Source organism: Antechinus flavipes, chromosome 3 (assembly GCF_016432865.1).
Source record: "Antechinus flavipes isolate AdamAnt ecotype Samford, QLD, Australia chromosome 3, AdamAnt_v2, whole genome shotgun sequence".
NCBI classification, from domain to species: domain Eukaryota; kingdom Metazoa; phylum Chordata; class Mammalia; order Dasyuromorphia; family Dasyuridae; genus Antechinus; species Antechinus flavipes.
Genome location: NC_067400.1, coordinates 236,758,596 through 236,779,143, shown reverse-complemented (window position 1 = coordinate 236,779,143; position 20,548 = coordinate 236,758,596). Strand labels below are relative to the sequence as shown.

The 20,548-nt window shown below is 38.7% G+C and overlaps 1 protein-coding gene across 2 annotated transcripts in view; it reads left to right on the top strand.

Annotated features, from left to right (window-relative positions):
- AFF3 (ALF transcription elongation factor 3) overlaps window positions 1-20,548 on the top strand; it is a 658,463-nt gene that overhangs the window by 586,998 nt on the left and 50,917 nt on the right. For both annotated transcript variants that reach the window (XM_051984722.1, XM_051984720.1), the window contains exons 10-12: window positions 3,737-3,926; window positions 12,408-13,703; window positions 19,075-19,199. In XM_051984722.1, the coding sequence (XP_051840682.1) occupies window positions 3,737-3,926; window positions 12,408-13,703; window positions 19,075-19,199 (1,611 nt within the window). The remainder of the gene's footprint in view (window positions 1-3,736; window positions 3,927-12,407; window positions 13,704-19,074; window positions 19,200-20,548) is intronic.

Sequence of the window (20,548 nt, the reverse complement as noted above, 5' to 3'; positions counted from 1 at the left end):
TGAGAGTTTTCAAGGTTTAGGACACAACCCTGAGTACTATTCAACTTCCAAAAAATGTTACACACCTTTTTAGTTTCATAAGAATTTGTACCACTGTATCAAAATGATGCTGTTATTTTAAAGGTTTTTTGAATCACTTAATTAAAAAAAAATTGCTCAAACTACTTCTTGAGCATTTTATAAACAAAGCAATATCTGACTGGTTGATTTTGATTTTTTTTTCTTTTATAATTCTTGGTATACAAACCCTAAAGTAACATCATGAAGGTCTTTTTGTATCTTCTTAATTCTGTATCTAGAAATCCCTTGTGGCTTAGTGAATTTCTTTCTTTTTATTTCTCACTGAATAAAAACCAAGATTACTGTCCTCATCAGGTAACTGGGTCATGCCAGTCATCCTCCAAGACAGCCTCCCTGCTGGACTCAAACCAGCTTAGTTCATGTAGTGGTGACATTGATAATAGTACTTAGTATTTCAGTAGCACTGTTATCCTCAAGGAGTAATTGACAGCTTCTCTGAAATAAAGGTAGGAGTGATCCTGATTTTACATCCTGGAACACCTGAAGCATGTCAGGAAGAAATGACTTGCTCCCATCCTAGGAAAGTCAAAGTTCCTGGTTCCATATTCTGAATTGTTCTTCCTCATGGTCTATACTTCTCAACCCCATCCTTGGTCATAGATAGATTCTATCTCCTCAATGCTATTCGAATGAATCAAAAAAAAAAAATCCCTCAAAATTCTTTGTTCTTTAAAAAAAATGTTTTTAAAGCAAACTATTTTGTCAATGTAGATAAACTTCCTAAATTGAGGAATTCATTTTTGGCAACTTGATGTTTTACATTTTAGATTCTGCCCACCTGGCATTATATGCTGTTATTACTTATTACTTATAATACTTATTACTATATTAATTACTATATACTTATTACTATATTAATACTATAATTATTTATTAGTTATAATAATAAGACAGTGGCAATAAAAGTAAAGAAATATATTGACTGCCTAATGCATGTTTTGCTGAAAAATTAAAGAATGGTTTTTAAAATCTAGTAATTCACCCTGGGAGTGGTAGTATCTCACTGAATATACAAAGCATGAATGTACTCTAATAACTAGCACCATATGTTGTCTTTTTTATTTAACTTAAAGCAGTTTGAATGCACTAGTCAGTGATCAAAGCCAATATCCATTATCCAGAACCAATTGAGGTGTTCTTTATTCTTCTTGATTTGCCAGTTTTCAGCAACTACATTTCCAAAGTTTGGAAGAGAGACATCCCTCTTCCCTTCATATCCCTTGAAACTAGGAAGTATTTTTGCCATGTGGCTTTTTCATTGTGGTGGGGACTACCAGCAGAACTCTTTAACATGGATTCCAGATGTTCCTGCAGAGTCTAACAATTCTTTTATGACTCCAGCAATAGTAGCCATTTCTATTTAGCTAACAGGGAAAATCGATTTTTAGGTCAGGAGAGAAGAAAGATATATTATAGTCCTTTTATCCTCAAACTTCCCTTATCCTCTGTCTAGAAATTCTGGATTCCTCACTCAACACCAGACACAAATGATGGCCTGGAAATGAAATCACAGCAGCTAGGGAAATGCATAAATGTACAGATGTTCTCTGATGTTAAAGAAGCTTGTCAGGCAGCAGGTATTGACAATGACATTCTGGGGAAGAATCAGAACCATGAGGGCAAGTTACGCTCAAACTCTGATGTCCCTTAACCCTGGTGTTAGAAAAATCATTTGTTTTCAAATTCTCCTTAAGTTGTTTTCTTCCCTTGTTCTTCTTTTGAGAAAAAACAAGACTATTATTTTAATAACATTGTGACCTGAGATTTATGGATGACTGTTTTTATCTCTTTGGTGGGTCACCATGGCCCAAGAATTCATCTCTACTAGTCATCTTTCTGGTGATGAGTCTCTCTATACATGGCTAGGCTGGCTGGTACTGAGAGAGTAGACTACACCCTATTCTCTGTGTCTGTGTGACCCTGCTCTGAGATTTTCCAGTCTGCACTTCATCGACTGGCTTCAGAAGTTCAGAGTCACCTCCATGATATGATGAAGAGTAGGGCAGGGATCTGTGGAAATTATTGGTGTCTATGCTGGTGGAAAAAGTCTACTTCAAAAAACAGACTAAAAGAGTCTCCAGAAAAACAATACACACACTCACAATAACATAAATGAAAAGAACAAAAATCATGATTGAATGTTTTTAAATTAGAAAGAAAAAATTGGCTCCAGAGATGAGAATCCTTCCTCCCCCTTCTCCTCTATAGAGGTTGGGGTCCACAGATGGGGAACATCTCATTTAATAAGAGACTTTTTTCATTCATGCATTTAAGTGAATTTTTAAAAATTTTCTTCTATCTCATTTTCTCTCCCTTTAAAAATTCTTTGTTATAAGGTATAGGACTCTAATAATGGGAGGAGACTAAAAAGAAAATCTGGGCAATATATACAACCAAAAACTATCGATAAAAATTACTTCAAAAGAATTTTTATGTAATCTAAGACATCATGTACTTTGAACCATAATGTAGATAATTTCCAATTAGCTGGCTATTTATTAAAGTACAATCCCTTACGGGCAACAAGCCACAAGTAAATGGCAAGCAGGAATTTTGCTGACTAGATGAATCAGTGTGTCCCAGGAACTATTGTTTTCTCAAGTTTTTAAATTAATTTTCAAATGCACACACACATTCACTATTTATTCAATTTAATTAATAAAAGACCTAGAAGATGTCAAATATTTTTGTGGATGCTGAGTGGTTTTGGTTTTATAGTTTTCAAGTTGATTTTTGTTTTTTGGCAGAAAAAAAAATCTTTGCTTGGGTTGTATGCTATTTGAATTTTTATGGTTAATTACCTTTGGAAAGAGTCAATTTTTCCTGTTGTCTTTGAATACATGATTATGATCTGGCAAATTTGAGTGTGAATGTGAACATCAAGTATGAATTTTAAAATGCTATTCCTGTAAACGGCTGCATGGGTTTTGAATTGTAAAGGTCTGGAATCTAAAAATGTGCTTGCAGAGTAGGCCCCAATCCTATAAGGATGCAAAAGAAGCTCATTGTTTGTGCAGACGACCCTGCTAGTGTGGGGGACAGCAGCTTCAGACTGAGTGTAGGCTGCAAGATGGGAGGAGACAGGGCTATATAACACGGGTTGGCCCAAGCTCCTCAGAAAACTCAGGCATAAAGCAGAATGGAGAACATGCCAATTTTTCTAACCACATTGTTTTTCCTAATCCCTGCTGTCTCTCTGCGTTCTCCTTAGCGACAATAATGAAGTAATCAGCGATCATTTCTACAATTTTGGGGGGCATTTCAAGCACTCAGTTTTTTCTCTTCCTTTCCTGTTACAACAGGCTTTGAAATGCACCTGAAAAGTCCTCACTCATGCATCAACACAATAGAAATGGGCAATTGGGGGGGAAAAAAAAGTTTCTTCCCTACTAAAACTGACACACAAGTAACCAGTGCCCGAATATTAGAGGCATCAACTTCCTGGCCCAGTTTTGGGTTTTTTTTTTTTCCCAGTCGGATTCTACTAACCATGATTTTTTTTTAAGTCCCAATTCCAGATTGTAGGTATGCACATAGCTGGGACCGGAGAGCCTTAACAAAAAAAAAAAAAAAAAGAACACGGAGCTGGGTGATGTTTTTGTTTGTTTATTTTGTTCTCTTTTCCTCCTCGGTGGGTTGTCCGTGGGGCCGGCAGCGCGGTGGTTCAGCAGCAGTCCAATAGCAGACCCTCGGGCCCCTCCAGCAAAGGGTCGAGCAGCGGCAGCTCCAGCAGCAGCAGCAGCAGCTCCAGCGACTCGGAAAGCAGCTCCGGCTCCGACTCGGAGAGCGAAAGCAGCTCCAGTGGAAGTGAAGGCAGCAAGCCTTCTCACTACTCCAGCCCAGAGGTAAGAACTCCCCTCTCCCCCCCCGCCATTGTTCCCACAGCTTCTGGCCCCCTCCCTCTGCTCTGGGTCTCCTCCTAAGTGTTTCCATAAGGCCAGACCCCTGTCTCCTTCCTCCCCATGTTCTCCCAGACCCACCATCCAGGCCTGGTGCTAATAAAAACAGCTATCCTAGGCAAAATCCCCTCATTGGGAAGAGGGACTTTTTTTTTTATCAGTTAGGCAAGTATTGTTTAGAATCACTTTCCTGCAGTCTGCATTTGAAGCATGAGGGCTTTTGCCCTTCTTTGTCCCTCAAATCTCCATCCTGGCTTTCTCCTTGTTGCCAGGTACTCAGGGAACTCAGCAGATGAAGGATAACCTATAGATCAAATCACACTAGGGGTCAACTGAGGCAATAACTAGATAGAAAAGTTCATGGCCTAATAAGTGTGACCACATATAAATCACAGGGAAAGAGGTTTTATGGATTAGACATGGCTATGGCCTCACCTTTTTGCAGTTTGTCACGGGTTAGAAGGACAGAGAGAGCTATAAATATTAGCAAAACAAACAAACAAGAAAAAAAAAAAAAAAAACTACCGCACACTTTCTTAGTCCTGTTTTCTTTGTGAAAATATAAAAAGAAAAATTAGCATCAAACTACAAATAATAATAAAATCTTTTATTGCCATGATGAGTATCTTTGGAGAAGATCTAGGTACCTCATATAAAGACATTATTACGCTTCAATAAAAATCATTGCTATTTCTATATTAAAGTAGAAAGGGAAAAAATTAAATAGTAATTCAGAGAGTGAATATTTGGGGGGAAGGACTGAGAGCAAATTTCTAGAGTTGTGGGACTCTGTAGATAGACTTTGATGTTTAAAGGAGCAATAAAGAGCAACTTTACCTTAGTGTAGAAACATGACATTGGTATGGATTTCATAGTTTCATTTTTTGAGTTTTTTTTTTTTTACTCACAAAGCTACTTATACTACTTTCGGGGATCAAATTTCTATATAAGGCCCATGAAATTGGGCAAACAATTGATAACTATGTTAATATGATTGAAGTTCTAATCACCTACTATGTAACTCATAGATCATAGATCTTGAGCAAGAGGGGATTTAAGAGCCATCTAATCCAACCACTTTTTTTTTCTTCTGAAATTTTATTTTCCCAAATACATGTAAAGATAGTTTGCAACATTCACTTTTATAAGATTTTGAATTCAAATTTTTTTCTCTCTTCTTTTCCTTCCTTCTCCCCTCCCCAAGACAGTAAGCAATCTGATAATAAGTTGTACACGTACAATTCTTTTCAAACATATTTCCCTATTTGTCATGTTATAAAAGAAAAATAAGATCAAAATGGAAAAAAATCATGAGAAAGGAAAAGCAAATAAACACAAAAAGGTGAAAATACTATGCTTTGATTCACGTTCAGTCTCCATAGTTCTCTCTCTGGATGCAGAAGGCATTTTCCATGCCAAGTCTATTGGAGTTGATTTGGATCACAGAATTGTTGAAAAAAGCTAAGTCTGTCATAGTTGATCATCACATAATCTTGTTGGTACTGTATACAGTGTTCCCTTGGTTCTGCTCACTTCACGCAGCATCAGTTCATGTAAGTCTCTCCAGGCTTTTCTGAAATCAGCTGGGCTCATTATTTCATATAGAATATTTCATTATATTCATCTACCATGACTCATTCAGCCATTCCCCAACTGATGGGCAGCCACTTAATTTCCAGTTAATTGCCAGCACAAAAAGAGCTGCCACAAATATTTTTGCACCCAGTAGTAACCTTGGTGGACCAAAGTCAACCCCCTCTTTTACACATGAGGAAACTGAGTCTGAGATGTTAAGACTGTCACATAGGTAGTAGAATTTGAACCCAAGACCTCTGATGTCAGAATCAATGGTCTATCTATTCTGCCACCTTCCTGCATTTTACACCTTCTTCTATAGCCACAGTTGCCAAGGAAGTTTAGCTAAAATGTGTCTGTTTGACCTATCATTTAAGGGTGGTGCAGCATCATTTTAATTTCTTTCAGGTGTCCCATGAGCACCTCTGGGAACTTGAGTAGGGGATTAGTAAAGTCTCAGGGTAGTCCAGGCACTACAATTAGGTTTACTAGTCATGATTAATTAAGAAAAAAATAAAGATTCCCCCCCCCCCCCCACTTAATGCACTTAGGACCTTTGCTTTTCATAAAGTAAGACTATTAACTGTTTACCTCACCCATAAACATTGAGATAAGCCAAGGAAAATAAATCCTAGAGGAAAGATCTTCTAAACAAATAAATTACTTGTTGCTACTAATTTATTGACTACTTCTATTAACATTGGCCTTTTAAATAATCTCCTACATAAGGGGTTCCTCAGGCCATTTTCACTGCTTCTGGCTGGTCCCTTACTTAGATTACACATGTTCCCAAGTGGCTCTTCATTTCTTTAGACATAAACATCCTTCCAACAGTTTGATTCTGAGATAGAGACCTGCATCTCCTTTCCTTTTCATGGTTGAACTTCTTTTTTGAAGATGTTCATGTATTCTTAGAGCCAGTCTCTGTTGAAGGCCTAGTCCATGCAGTTTGCTGTGCCAGTAGTTTTGTAATGTAGTGTGATGAAAGGATCTGGAATCCAAGGACCTCTGCTTAAGTTCTGAGTGACTTTGGAGCAAAATCTTCAGCCTCTCTCAATTTCTTCATTTGTATAAGAAGAAGACTGGGCTCTAGGTGATGACCTTTAAGCCAGCCAGCTCTAAGTGTATGACTTTAGGAAGATAAAAAGATGATACAAACATGGTCCTTGATCTTGAGCTGCTTATAATCTCACCAGTTGAAGGGGAGAAATGCACAAACAATGCTGTGATAAAGAATATTATCCATTCCCTAAAAGAAGTGTAAACAAAGTTCTATAAAGTCTCCAGAGGAGGGAGAAATTAGAGTTGAGAAATTAGGGATGTTTTCATAAAAGTGATGGCATCTGAAAGGGACCTTGAGAACATGTACTATCATTCCCCCAGCTGTTTTTAATTCCTCACTCAGGGCTACTCCAGTCACCTAAAGAAAGAAAAACCCTACATGCTAAAGGAGCCAAACTTTTTTTTATTATTTTTGTACAATTAAAAATAAAACAAAAACACATAAGGGGAATTAACAATCTACTTGCAGGAATAGAATGGACATTAGGCCTACAAAGTTAACAGAAATGTTTTATGTTATAATTTTAAAGGAAAACTTAAGTTTAGTGATAGGAAATGGATCTGTGTCCTGTTAAGAAAAGTACTGGGCACTTTATGAAATGCATAATGTCCAAGATCTTTCAGTTTTCTGATAAAATTTTAATCTAAAACTTCCTTAAATTAGACTGATAATTCAGCAAAGAGCAGTTACCATTCTCTTTAACGTAGGTTCTTTCCAAATGTTATTGAAGTAATTACAAAGATTCCAAGTCTCTTATACATTTTCTCCAGCAAAAATGTGGGGTCCATTAATAGAGCAGGATTCAAAGAAGCTCCTGGCTAAGAAGCTGGATCACAACTCTCTAAAAACGATCCCCAAGAGTTAAAGGAGCCTGAGGACAGTTACCTTTCCTAGTAACTTACTCACTTGTGAGCAAAAATAGGAGAGTATAAAATATAAGTGCCTCATAGGATATGTTAATAATACTCTTTATCATTTAACAATCTCAGTTCTGGAAAAACAATATATAGGTTTGACTAAAAATAAAAAGAACCTTTATCATCTAGTCCAAGCACCTGATTTTGCAGATGAAGAAACTGAAGCTCAAGGAATTTAAATAAGTTTTCAACCAATCAACCAAGCATTTATTAAGTGACTTCTATGAGAGCCAGTGTGGTATACACATAGAGAACTGGCCTTGAAGCCAGAAATAACTGAGTTCAAGTCCTGCCTTTGATACAGACTGGCCATGTTCCCCTTGCAATTTTCAGACTCTAAATTGGTTAGATTTGATCTGTATGGATAGAATGAGTTCACTCATCTGAGAGCTCCTTATACAAATGAAATCATAGATCCAGTCCCTGAGCTCTCCCTATGAGCCAAGAACTATGCACATAAGTTACCCAACTTGTCCAGTCACACACACAGTACATGATACAGCTGGGATTCAAGCCATGTTCTTATTCAAAATCTAGTGCTCTTTCCATTACAAAATGTAGAGAGCATCAGTTTGAGAAGAATTTAGTATTACTTTACAATATACACCCCAACAATGCTAAGTATGCACCTCTCTTCTTTACCATAAAGGATGTGATCATAAAGTAATCAAAATTATTTCCACAAAATCACTCTTTATGGGATCACTCCAGGTACTACCATTAATTCTACTTGGGTATATGGGTGTTCTGGGGATAAGGTTGCTCCAATTAATGTCAATCAGCCAACAAGCATTTATTAGGCGATTACAAAGTGCCTGGCATTGGGCTGGACCCTGGAAATACAAGCATCATTAGTTGTATTTAATGAGATCCTACTATAATAATAGTTCTGTGGTGCTCTAAGTCATGAAACTACACCAAGTATCATTTGCCCAATTGTCCATTCATAAAATCTTATAGAATGTAGTTTCTATGTAATAAACTGCTCCATAAAGTCATCTTGCCTAACCCTAAACCAGTTCTTAGCTGGTTACACTTTGGAGATGAAATCAACTCTCCATAACTAATTGAGATGCTAGGATTGAATCTTCTTTTATGCTTTGAAATATAATTGCTGAGGATGCCATTTCTGTCACTGATAATATCCCAAAGTACAAGAAAAAGAAAAGATTCACACCATGAAATAACAGCAGATATCTGAGTTTACCTGTTTGGAAAAACCCTCTGGGCTCACCCCCATTTTTATTGGCTATTTCTAGTTTGCTGAAAGCTATTTTATTTTACATAAAGCACCATAGAATAATGATGATATATTCTTTTTTATTTTTCATTATAGCTTTTTATTGAAAGAACATGGTTAATTTTTCAACATTGACCCTTGCCATCACTTCTGTTCCAGCTTTTCCTTTTTTCCCTCTATCCCCTCCCCTAGATGGCAGTTTCAAACATGTTAAACATGTTAAAGTATATCTTAAGTACAATATATGTGTACATATTTATACAGTTCTGTTGTTGCACAAGAAAAATTGGATTTAGAAAGGTAAAAATAACCTGGGAAGAAAAACAAAAATGCAAGCAAACAACAACAGAAAGAGTGTAAATGCTATGTTGTGGTCATGATATTCTTAAGCTAACATGAAAGTCATTGAGTGGCATTTTTTCCATAATTAGTGAATCATCCCACCCATTTCATTGCTTCAAGACTTTGTTTCTGGAATTAGCTTTTATCTTCCTTCCCATTATTTTTTACATTCTCATGTAATTGCTTTCTAGAATATGGGAAAATGTTTTTTTCATCCTATTGCCTTTTTTTTCTGATACAAAATTCTATATCATATAATGCATTAGAGGGTCTTTACATAAAAATAAAATGGGAATTCATTCTAAGTAGCCTTAAATAGTATAGGAGCTATAATAAAAATAGGTGTTGCCCTAGATGAGCTTACAGTCTATTCGAGTAATGACATAGAGAACATTTCCAAGGCAATACAAAGGTACTTAATACTTATCTGGTGTAGTGTGAAACTAGTTGGTTAAATAAGGGTTAAGGTAATTCAAAATTAGCTATAGAATCACTGTGGAGGAGGTGGAATCAAGGCAAGACATCATCTAAGAGTTGACACTTGAGTTGAAACTAAAAAGACCATAAAATTTGTATTAATAAGAGTAAGTGTGGAATGCCAGGTAGAACAATAAAATTACTGTTGGTAGAGAAATAGTGAAAATGCCCTTAAGACTGTAGCAGAGTGATTGTGCAAATCAAATTAATACAATGCAAAAAAATGTTTTGAGCAGTTAGCTAGGGTTTTAGAGGATACAAAAGAAGTAAAATATGTAGTACTACCCTGGAAAAACGTCTAATCTCTATAGAAATGAAATAGAAACACAAAAGATTATTACAATAAAGTACCCATTAGTTGTTTCTGTACAAATGTCAGGTGATTAAAGGAGACTACTGGATGTTTTTCCCTTAAGAAAGATCACTATCAATTCCATTGTGTATTTGACATTCTCAAAGTTGGCTATATTGGAATGCAGAATAGAGTGGGAATATTTGGTGGAAGGTCTTGAATGTCAGGCTGAGAAATCTGAATTATATTTAGTAGTCAATTTAGGGATCCCATTAGGTTCTTAAACAGGAAATGTTGTGATGAAAATAGTGTATTGAGAAGATTTCTCTGCTAGTATTGTGTAGGATGAAGGAATCTAAATCAGTCAGTGGTCCTATGCGAAAATGATTAAAATCTACCCAGCCTTTCTATTCACTGTTTTATTGTTTTTTAAGAATTTCTACTTGTGACAGGGGTTCTGGCTACAGTCAGATGTATGTATGTGTTTTCTTTGCCTAGTGAGATGAAGGAGTAAAAGCATGGACTTTAAAACTGTAGAAATTGAAGTGCCACTATTCAAAGAAGTGGGGCTAGCTACTGCAAATCCTGTCCATTGTCAAAAATTACTATAGTCCCCAACTTTTTTTTTTTTTTCAAGGCATTCTTTACACACTCCAACATTTAGGGCATTTTTATTTTTAAGGCAGAAAACCTCATGCACTGAAATGGTTAGTTATTTGCCAGAGTTAAAAAAAAAAATATATGATAGGGTCAGTTTTAGATTTCACAAATGTATTAAGTTCTACTCAATTAGCTTTCAGCTAACCTCTGTTTACTGAGAGACTTCTAAGGGCAACTGCTTTGTAAACCATTGCATGCTGCTTTTCATTTATTTTGATTATCCACCATTGCTTTATAGACTTTGGAATCAAGGAAGAGTTAGAATCCAGTATCAGTTACTTCTTAGGCAGGTGATCCTTATCTGCAAAATGTGGATCATAATAGTACCTAAAGGAACATAATACACCTTCCCAGGATTGTTATGAGGATCTAATGAGATATAGAACGCTTTGCAAATCTTAAGGTGCTATGTTAATTTTTGGCTTTATCATTATTACAACATAAGAGCAAATCTTTGTAGAATTCACTTGGTCATTTTTCTTTTTGGACATTTTCTTTTAATCTAGAAAAGTAAAAATATTTGACATATTTATCCTGTCACTCAAAGATGGAGTGAAATAGCACTATGTGTCAATGTTTTTCTGTGCTGATGTTGATGGATGTTAGATAGCTTTAACCCCACTAGAAATGACAATTTCCCACCTAAATGTTCCAAGGTAGTACATATGTTCCCAGGAAGAATTTCTCATTGCTTCCACCACTTTCATTGCTTTCTACAGTTTAGGGATTGGAGATGAATTTCAGGCTGGCAGAACAAAGTACAAGCCCCAATCCCCTTTGAAATATACTGAATACAACCTTAGCAACCTAGTAATTTCCCTAAAGTTAATGCTCCTACTGTGAGATGACTATACCCTGTCTTCCCAAATAAGCAGTCATTTTTTGCTATTTGTACTTGGGGGCGGCCTTTTCACTTTGGTTCTTCACCTTTTACCAATTCTTTACTGCCATACACTTCACTTTAGAAAATGTCTTTCTATTCCCCCCCATGATCTACTTCTCCCCAACTTGAAACCATTCACAGCACATTAAGGAATTCCTAACAACAGAATCCTAAAATTAGGTTTGAGAAAGGACATGCCTTAGAATGAAGCAAATTTTGGGATAGATTAATTTTTTTTAATTCTCAAAAACTGACAGGGAGAAACAAACAAAAAAAATTACTTCCTCCTTCCTCCATCTAGGTGTTCTAAGATGACTATTAAAATATATACGATTGGATTTAACATATATTTTAACATATTCAACATGTATTGGACTACCTGCCATCTAAGGGAGGGGGTGAGGGGACGGAAAAATCTGGAACAGAAAATTTTGCAAGGGTCAATGTTGAAAAATTACCCATGCATGTTTTGTAAACAAAAAGCTTTAATAAAAATAAATAAAAAATAAAAATACATATGGCAGAAATGTCTTGACTTCATATGTATAATGAATATCCTATTTCTTGCCTTCCCAGTGGGTAGGAGAGTGAGAGAATAATAAATAATAAAATATAATATAAATAAAATAAATAATAAATTATGACATTTAATGAAAAAACATTTTTTTAAATGTCCATTAAGGGGCATATTAATAGTGCTTGAAGGAGATTAGGAGGAGGAAGATGCCATTTCACTATTTAGGATAGCAAGACCATTTGAGCAATCAAGTATGTGGCAATGGATAACATCATCCTTCTCCCTTCTTTCTCCTACTGAGAGATACACAAATCTTCCCTGTCTGCTTCAAACACTATTCATTAGTCTTCCTTCATGCACCCAGAGGAATCAATCAAAAAACCCAAACCACCTCCTTAAGTTTCATAAAAGATATTTGTGGCTTGTTTTTTTTGTTTTGTTTTGTTTTCTCTGATTTTTAGCCAGAACAAGCTTCTTCCAACAAGTGGCAGCTGGATAAATGGCTCAACAAAGTGAATCCCCATAAGCCTCCGCTCCTGAATCAAAATGAAAACCACGGGTCAGAGAGCAGCCAGTACTACAACCGGGGAAAGGAGGAGGTGCAAGAGTGCGGGAAATTAACCACCCTCTGCCAGCCAGGCGTCCGTGAGAAGGAGATCAAGAACGCCTGCAAAGAGGAGCAGAGGCCTAGGACTGCTAACAAGGCCCCTGGGACTAAAGGGGTGAAGCAGAAGTCACCTCCCGCCACTGCGCCTGCGCCTCCCGCAGCCGCAGCCACCCCCACAGCGCCCCCTGCCGCCCCTGCCTCGGTCTCCGCTGTTCTGGGTTCAGGGCCCACTGGGGTCATTCCGATTGCTGCGGAAAGCGCAGGCGCACCGCCCCCTTCCCGGAGGTCGGCCTGCAAGAAGCCTCCGAGGAGGACCACGACAACCACGGAGAGGGCCTCGGCAGTCGACGGCGCTAACTGCCATCGGCCGCCGGCCGAAGAGCTGGCGGCCAGCGAGGTGCTAGTGGAGAGCCCCACCCCCGAGCCCCCAAAGCCCAGGCCTTGCGCCGGCGGCGGCGGCGGCGGTGGCGGTGGCGGCAGCGGCGCTAGGACGGGTCACCGAAAAGAGCTGCGCTCGTGCTCGTCCTCGGTAGCGGCGGCGGCGGCCTGCGAGAAGCGCCGCACGCGGGGCCTAAGCAAGACGGCCCCCAAGTCTAAGGAATTCATCGAAACTGAGTCTTCGTCCTCTTCATCCTCGTCGTCCTCGTCCGACACTGAGCCAGAATCGGAGCCCGAGGACTACTCAGGCCCCAAACCCCCGCCCGTGGGCCCGGGCTCCTCTGCGCCGGCGGCGGCGACGGCAGTACCCTCGGCGGGGGGCGACCAGCGGCTCCGGGAGGGTGGCCAGAGCACGGGCCCCGGCACCGGTGGGGGCGGCGGCGGCAACAGCAACAAGGCCGTGGGCTCCATCAACGCCAGGACCTCGAGCGATGCCGCCAAGGAGCTAGAAGAGCAGTTCTATACTCTGGTGCCCTTCGGCCGGAACGAGTTGCTCTCCCCGCTCAAGGACAATGACGAGGTGAAGGCCCTTTGGGTCAAAATCGATCTGGCCCTCCTCTCCCGGATCCCGGAGCCCTCGCCTCCCCTGGACCCTCCCACTGCTGCCCTAGCCGCCCCCGGGGCCAAAGACTTGGATCCTGGCCCGCAGAGTCACGCCCCAGACCTGCAGGCGGCTGAAAAGGGTTTGCCGAAGTCCAAGCGGAAACGCAAGGTAGGTTTGCTCACACCCTTCCCCTCCCTCCCCGACCTCCCCCTCCCCCCCCCCACATACACCTGATCAGCTTGGCGGAGGCCCTCGAACCAAGAGTTTCTAGCTCGGAGTGGCAAAAAGAGGCAAAAGATGCTCCCAGAGACCTTGCAGTCTAATGGGCCCAGCTTGCAGTTACAGATAAATCAGCCAGGCAGTATTTATTAAGTGCCTACTAGATGCCAGGCACTGTGCTAAAATTTGGGTATACAAAAAAAGGCAAAAGATAGACTCTGCTTTCAAGGAGCTTTCAACCTAATGGGCACAGCTTGCAGTTACAGATAAATCAATTAGGCAGCATTTTTTAAAGTACCTACTGGATGCTGGCACTGTGCTAAGACTTGGGAGTACAAAAAGTGGCAAAAGACAACTCCTGTTCTCAAGGAGTCGAATGGAGGAGACAACATAGAGACAAATCAATCAGTAAACCTTTATTAAAGCAATTATTAATTGCCAGGCACTTTGCTAAGAGCTGAAGACACAATAGAAGGCAAGTTCCTTCCCTCAAGCAGTTTGCAGTGTAATGTTGGAAGGCAACATGCAAAGAAATATATACAAATTGAGCTATGTCCAAGATAAATAGGACATAACAGAAGGAAGGCAGTGAAATTAACAGGGTTGGAGGCTTCCCTGTAGAATGTGAAATTTTAATTGTATTAAGCCAAGGAGGTCACTATTTGAAGATGAGGTATGGGAGAGAGCCAGAAGAAATACCCAGAAATGAGAGCTCATCCTCTTCATGGGACAGCATAAATACCAGTATCCTGATCAAAGATTGTGTGTCAGAACTGGTTCAAGTATAAGAAGACTGGAAAGGTGGCAGGGTATTAGGTTAGGAAGGGTTTTGAATGCCAAACAATACTGCTTCTGGAAGCAGCAGGAAGCCACTAGAGTTGGGGTGAGGGAGTAGTATTTCATGATCACACACCTTCACTTTAGGAAAAAATTACTTTAGAGACTGAGGGGAGGATAAATTGAGGCAAAAACTCCTAAACTGTTCCAAGAGTCCTGTTGTGATGCATTGAAAGCTTACAGGAGAGTAGTAGTGGTGTAAGAGGAAAGAAGAGGGCATATTGCAAAGTTGAATTTGACCAGGCCTTGGCAAAAGCATAGGTGGTGGAATCCAAGGTGAGTGAGATTGTAGTTCTGAAGGTCAGAGGATAGTGGGACTTTCTACATGGCAGGTGGGAGGCAGCCATGTAGGGGGGAAGATAACAGAATTTGTTGTGGATGTATTGAGTTTAGGTGTCTATTGGATTTTATCTAGGTAGATCTAATGTATCCTGTCCAATAGAATCTTAAATTCAATAGGATAGATGCATTCATTCAATAAATAATTATTGAATTCCTATTATGTGTAAAACCTTGTGTTAGGTATTCGGCTTTGAAGGATACTGAGATGTGTAAGGCTCCGTAGATAGAATACCTGTGCATCAGGAGCATATAGGGTCCTTGGGAAAATGGCTTCCTACAGAAGTCACAAAAGTAACTGGGCACAGGCAAAATGCAAATGTTCTAAGAGCGGGCAAGACCAAGAAGTGGTACCAGTATTCTGGGAATAGAGGACACCTCTGGCTGGATATTGATTTAGTTAAGTCCACAGGTGGAGGGAGACTTGAACTGGGCCTTAGATGATAGATTGAATTTTGATGCAAGGACAACAGTACAGAAGAGAAAAATGAAGATAGGGATTCTCAAAAACAAAAGTAAAGCAGCAAAGTAAAAAGTCCAGACAATAAGAAACAAACCTTTTTGAGCTTGACTAGAGGGTTTCCCAGGGGATGGGGACCAAAATGTGAAAGATACAGGATGCTAGGCAAAGGAATTTGGACTTAATGCTATAGAAAATAGAAATTGGGAGTTTTGAGGCAGCCCTGTTTGAAATAACTTAGCTAATAATGAGAAACATCAGTAAAAAACTGATAGTATCCTTTGACAGTAATCAAAATTCAGTTCAAGCTCTTTAAATTATGACCATTTTAATTATTGAGAATTTAGCCTCCTTAAATTTTTATAGCATTTTACAGCTTTCAAAGCACTTTTACAGACATTTTTGGGAGGTAATTGGATGTTAAAGGCAGTAGACAGAGTTTCAGGAATCCTAAGTTCTAGTTGTGTAACAGACACTGCTAGCTCTCTATACCTAACTACTGTTTGTTTTGAAAAAGGCCTTTCTTATTATCTGTCTTCAATGTCTCCATTTATAAAATGAAGATAAAACTCAGGAGATAATATATGTGAACATAATTTGATACTAAGAACACAACATCAATATAAGGAGTTACAATAATATTCATTATCCTACTGTGAAAGCTTGTTTTAGTCTTTTCAAATTTGAGCCATTTCAGATTTCACTGAGCCAAAGGGGAAAATATAGCCTTGGCTGTTTTTTAGCCAAACATTTGATGTGTTCACCATCCTAGAAGTAGTGATTATCATTCAAATGCTGGGTGATTTAATTCTGTAACTTCAACCAAGCTCTTTGAGAATCTATTGAGTAATACCTTACTAACACCTATAAATAAGTTCCTTGAAAGTATCTGTCTCTTCCCCATTTTAAAGCAAAACTTATTTTTAAAGTTGTCCTACCTCAACTTCCACCTCAAATAGTGCCTATCTCTCACAAACTTGGAAAAGCACTCAGACTACTTTTTAACAGATCTCACAATAGAGTGGAATTGGAACCCATAAGATTTTGAAACTTTTGCTTTACTGAAATACCCACCGGTCACTCCCCACAATACTCTCATAGTATGACTTCACAATTTCCCATGGCATGATAATTTATTGGGAAATTCCACTGTATCGTGTAATCACTAGATCCACACATATTTTCTTTGACCCTTAAATTTCTCTTGACCTTCTCATACACTTAAAATTGCTACTATTTATTTCTAGGTTTTCTCACTTCCCAATTCTACCTCATGGAGATATAGGCTATGCTCAGAGTTTTCTTCTGCAAACACAGATTCCCACATAAATAAAACAAAATGAAAATAAAAAAGACAGAATAGGCCTTAAACCTATTTTGGTCTACTTCCTTAATATTCATTAGGCCATTACTAATTTCTTTTAGGCCCTGAGCACATGGGCCTGGGTTTATTTTCATGGCCTGTTTTCATAAACATTGAAAATCTCCAGGGAAGGAGATGCAACAACCTCTGTAAGTGATCCAGTCCATTATCTCATAACTCTCCTAGAATCCTAGGATATACAGATGTACTCAGTGAACCTTGCAGGCCTTGCTGCATTGAAAAGACTTTAACTTTAGGTAACTATTTAGAACCATAACGTTGTAACTCTCGGGAGTCCTCCATACTCTCCTCCTCTCTCTCCATGTTCCACATCTTCAAATTCCATACCTTCTGAGGGCAAACCGAGGACAAGACTGAATGAAAAGCTTTCTGACTAGGAGGGTGGTTTAACACTAAAAGTAAGGGAGGTTATTCATGCTTCCCAGGATGTCTTTGAGGACAGGCATTTAGTACTGCTTGAGAGAAAGTTTAGCGACAGGGGTGGCGTGATTGGACAAAGGGACTTTTGAACAAATGAAGAATGTAGGACTCCCTTCTGAGGAGCCCTTTCTAAGCTCTATTACCACTACCAGAGGTACTGGGGACACTTGAATAAATACTTATTGAATTCAATTGAAATAAGGAAGATGGAAGCAAAATTGGCTTCATAGTGTGGTGGAAGTGGGTAAAGAGTTTCCCCATTCCCCTGAAGTGAAAAGGCATGCAGAGAATAAGATGCAAGATATATATTACTACTATAAAGGTTTCCTTGGAAGTTGGAGGTCAGATTTTGGTAGTACCACTAAACGGGGGGAGAAGGGGCAGGAATACTTCCACTGTCTGAAGTTCAATACAAGGATTCTTTTAGGGAAGGAGTTCAAGTCACAGTTCTTCTCCCTAGACTAAGGCACATGGTTTGGTACCAGTACTTTCCCAGAGATGAGTGCCCTGGGCAGCCATAAGACATTCTGCTAGGAGGCACTGGGAGTTCAGAAACGTTTGGGGGCAGAGATGTGGATTACATGCTGTGCTTTTCTTAATTTAAAAGTACTTCATTTTTCCTTGCCCTTTTTTATTTTGTTAATTTATAAAACTACATGCAGTGTGTGGCTGATAAAGTGTTCTTTGTATGATCTAATGTAATAATCAATAAAATCAAGTACTGCAGAGATGAAGGAAATACTTTTCATAGGGCCCTTTACTAGGCATTATGGAGCCATAAGACATTGAGCACATTATGAGTCCCTATAAAATGTTTGGGATTGGAAGAGTAATAAGTCAGGCAGCTGAAGATTCTGAGCCATAGAGTGCTAGTCATTGTGCCAGGTGGTGACAAGCAGGAATCTATGACTAGGTCCCCCTAGACTAATATTTTCACCTGAGCATCAGGGAACAACTTCGACAGGGGCCATGGGAATACATTGACAGCTAGCTAGATAAAAGTTAGAGACCCTCTGTCCTAAATGAAATAGCTCAATCCTTGGTAAATAGTGGATGTGGAATAATTTCACTTCCTAGGTAATATGCACATTTGACCTGTAGCTAGTATAAGACTGACACTGCTATAATACATACCATACATCTTGCAGCATGTTTTCCATGTATTATCCTGATGTCTCAGAGAAATGGATTTTTGTTTAGCACAATCTACACTTTTAGTCCAATGATTGCCTACCATCCTATAGAAAATAAATGTCTTTTAAGCACAATTGTTAGACCACCCACCAAACCTGAAATCTTCCATTTCTCCTAACCCATCATTTCTTGATTAAGACTCTTAAAAATCCTTAGATAATCCAGCATAGTAACAGTTAGATGAATTTAAAGGAAATTAGTCTTTGATTGAAATTCGTAAGAGTAAGTTTCAGAAAAAAGTTCTCAAATTGTCAGTGACCTTTCTCCACCAAACCCAGAAGGTACACACAGTTCTGACATTCTTTGTTCCAGTTCTCCAAAATGCCAGAGTAACTTAAGTTGAGTTTACTATCTTAATTAAGAATTGGCCTTCCTTTTGGAGAATTTAAATACTGGCCCAGGATGCTGGCAAAGAAGACATCATCTTTCAAAACATTCTCATTAGAACGTGATCATGGAGTTGTCATTTTCCTCTTAAATAAGTTGTATGTAATAAAACAGAATCTCATCCTAGCTGAGAAGAAAGTTTATTGTGAAAATATAATAGTGGAGGCAAGTGTTGGCTGCTAACAGGGTTAGTGAAATGAGTACAGGGTAAATTAGGGACTTCTTCCACTGCAAGCTATTTTCTCTTGCCTTAAAAAAAAAAAAAAAAGATGATCCTTTTTAACTTTATCTTCATACAGTGTGAAAATGAGGAGGAATTTAGGGAAGTCAAGAAGACTCAGGGAGAGAAAGAGTGTTCCTCACGACTGACTACTTTGGCCAACAGTACTTCTTCAACAAGCCATTGCCACTTGAACACCAATAGGTATGGGTTTTACTTTTGAATATCATCTTGAGCCCCTAGGGATAACAACTGTTCCAAAAGATGTCCCTACCACACGCTCTCAAAGAGGTAGAAGGTGCATGGATATAGTACATTGTGTATATTTTCAGACTTACTGGTGTATTGATCAATGTATTGATTTTGCTGGTGTTTTTCTTCTTCTTTTAATATTGTATTTGTTACGGGGGAGCTTCCTTCCTTCTCGTCCTCTTGCGTCCCTCTTCTCCGTATGCCTCCATAGGGAATCATACCCTTAACTATGGGTTTTTTGCCATGTGGAATGCAGATTTTGATCATTGAAACCTAGGAAAATATTTTGGTGTATATGGACTATATATATTAATTTTTATGGACCATGCTTTAAACCCAAAATATTCTGCCTCTCTTTGAGTGGCCAACAAAAGTCACAGCCCAAACCTCACTCACTTGGTCATTGTTTGGATTCCAGTGTTTCCTGAATCAGTGTAAATATTAAGCAATTGTTTCTTTTTTGGCTAGAATCTTTCTGATTAATTCTTTTTCCCCCCAACTCCCAACCAAGTAAAAGAGACCTGTTTTTTTGCCCCTTTTTTTACATCGCCTTCATCACTGACTGCCCATTGTTTCAGACAAACTGAGATCTAGTGATCTGCATCTTGCTACTGGATCCAGACACCTTCCAAGGGGAAAGAATGAGGCACCTGTTGACTTTGCAAGCCTCTCCCTCACTTAAATCCAATTCACTTGCAAGTGGTGATATTTTCTTGATGTTTTGGTCTCTTCAAAAACAAAGTACAGACTACAATTTGTTATATGGGATGACTTTAGAAGAAATGGGAAGGGATCCTGGGAAAACTTTTGGTGATTGGAAAACTACATAAGCTAGACACAATTAAAAACTTTTTTTAATGTAGAATTAAATTTTTTCAAAAACCTATTTCAAAAAGCTGTATATCATATCATGGTCAGATCAGATTTTTAATGAATAGATCAAGGTTGGAACATTGAATCACAGAATTGTAGTTGGATAAGAGTTGCTCCTTGTTTTGGGTAACAGAGTATACTCTGTATACCATACTAGTGCATGGTTGTTGCTTTTGTGATGAAAGGACAATTATTTTGCCCAAATGGAATTAATTTGGGACAGAAAATTCCATGTCATTCATAAAGCTTCAAATGCCTCTTTCCCCTACTCCCTAAACTCTAATTACCAATAATTAATTTTTTAGCTATTTAAGTAGTAATAATAATTCCATAGCACACACTCTCAACACATCATATAGCAGTTACTCCCAAAACTTAGGGAAAGGAGGATCATACATAACCCAATGGAGTAGCAAAGCCTGCTATAT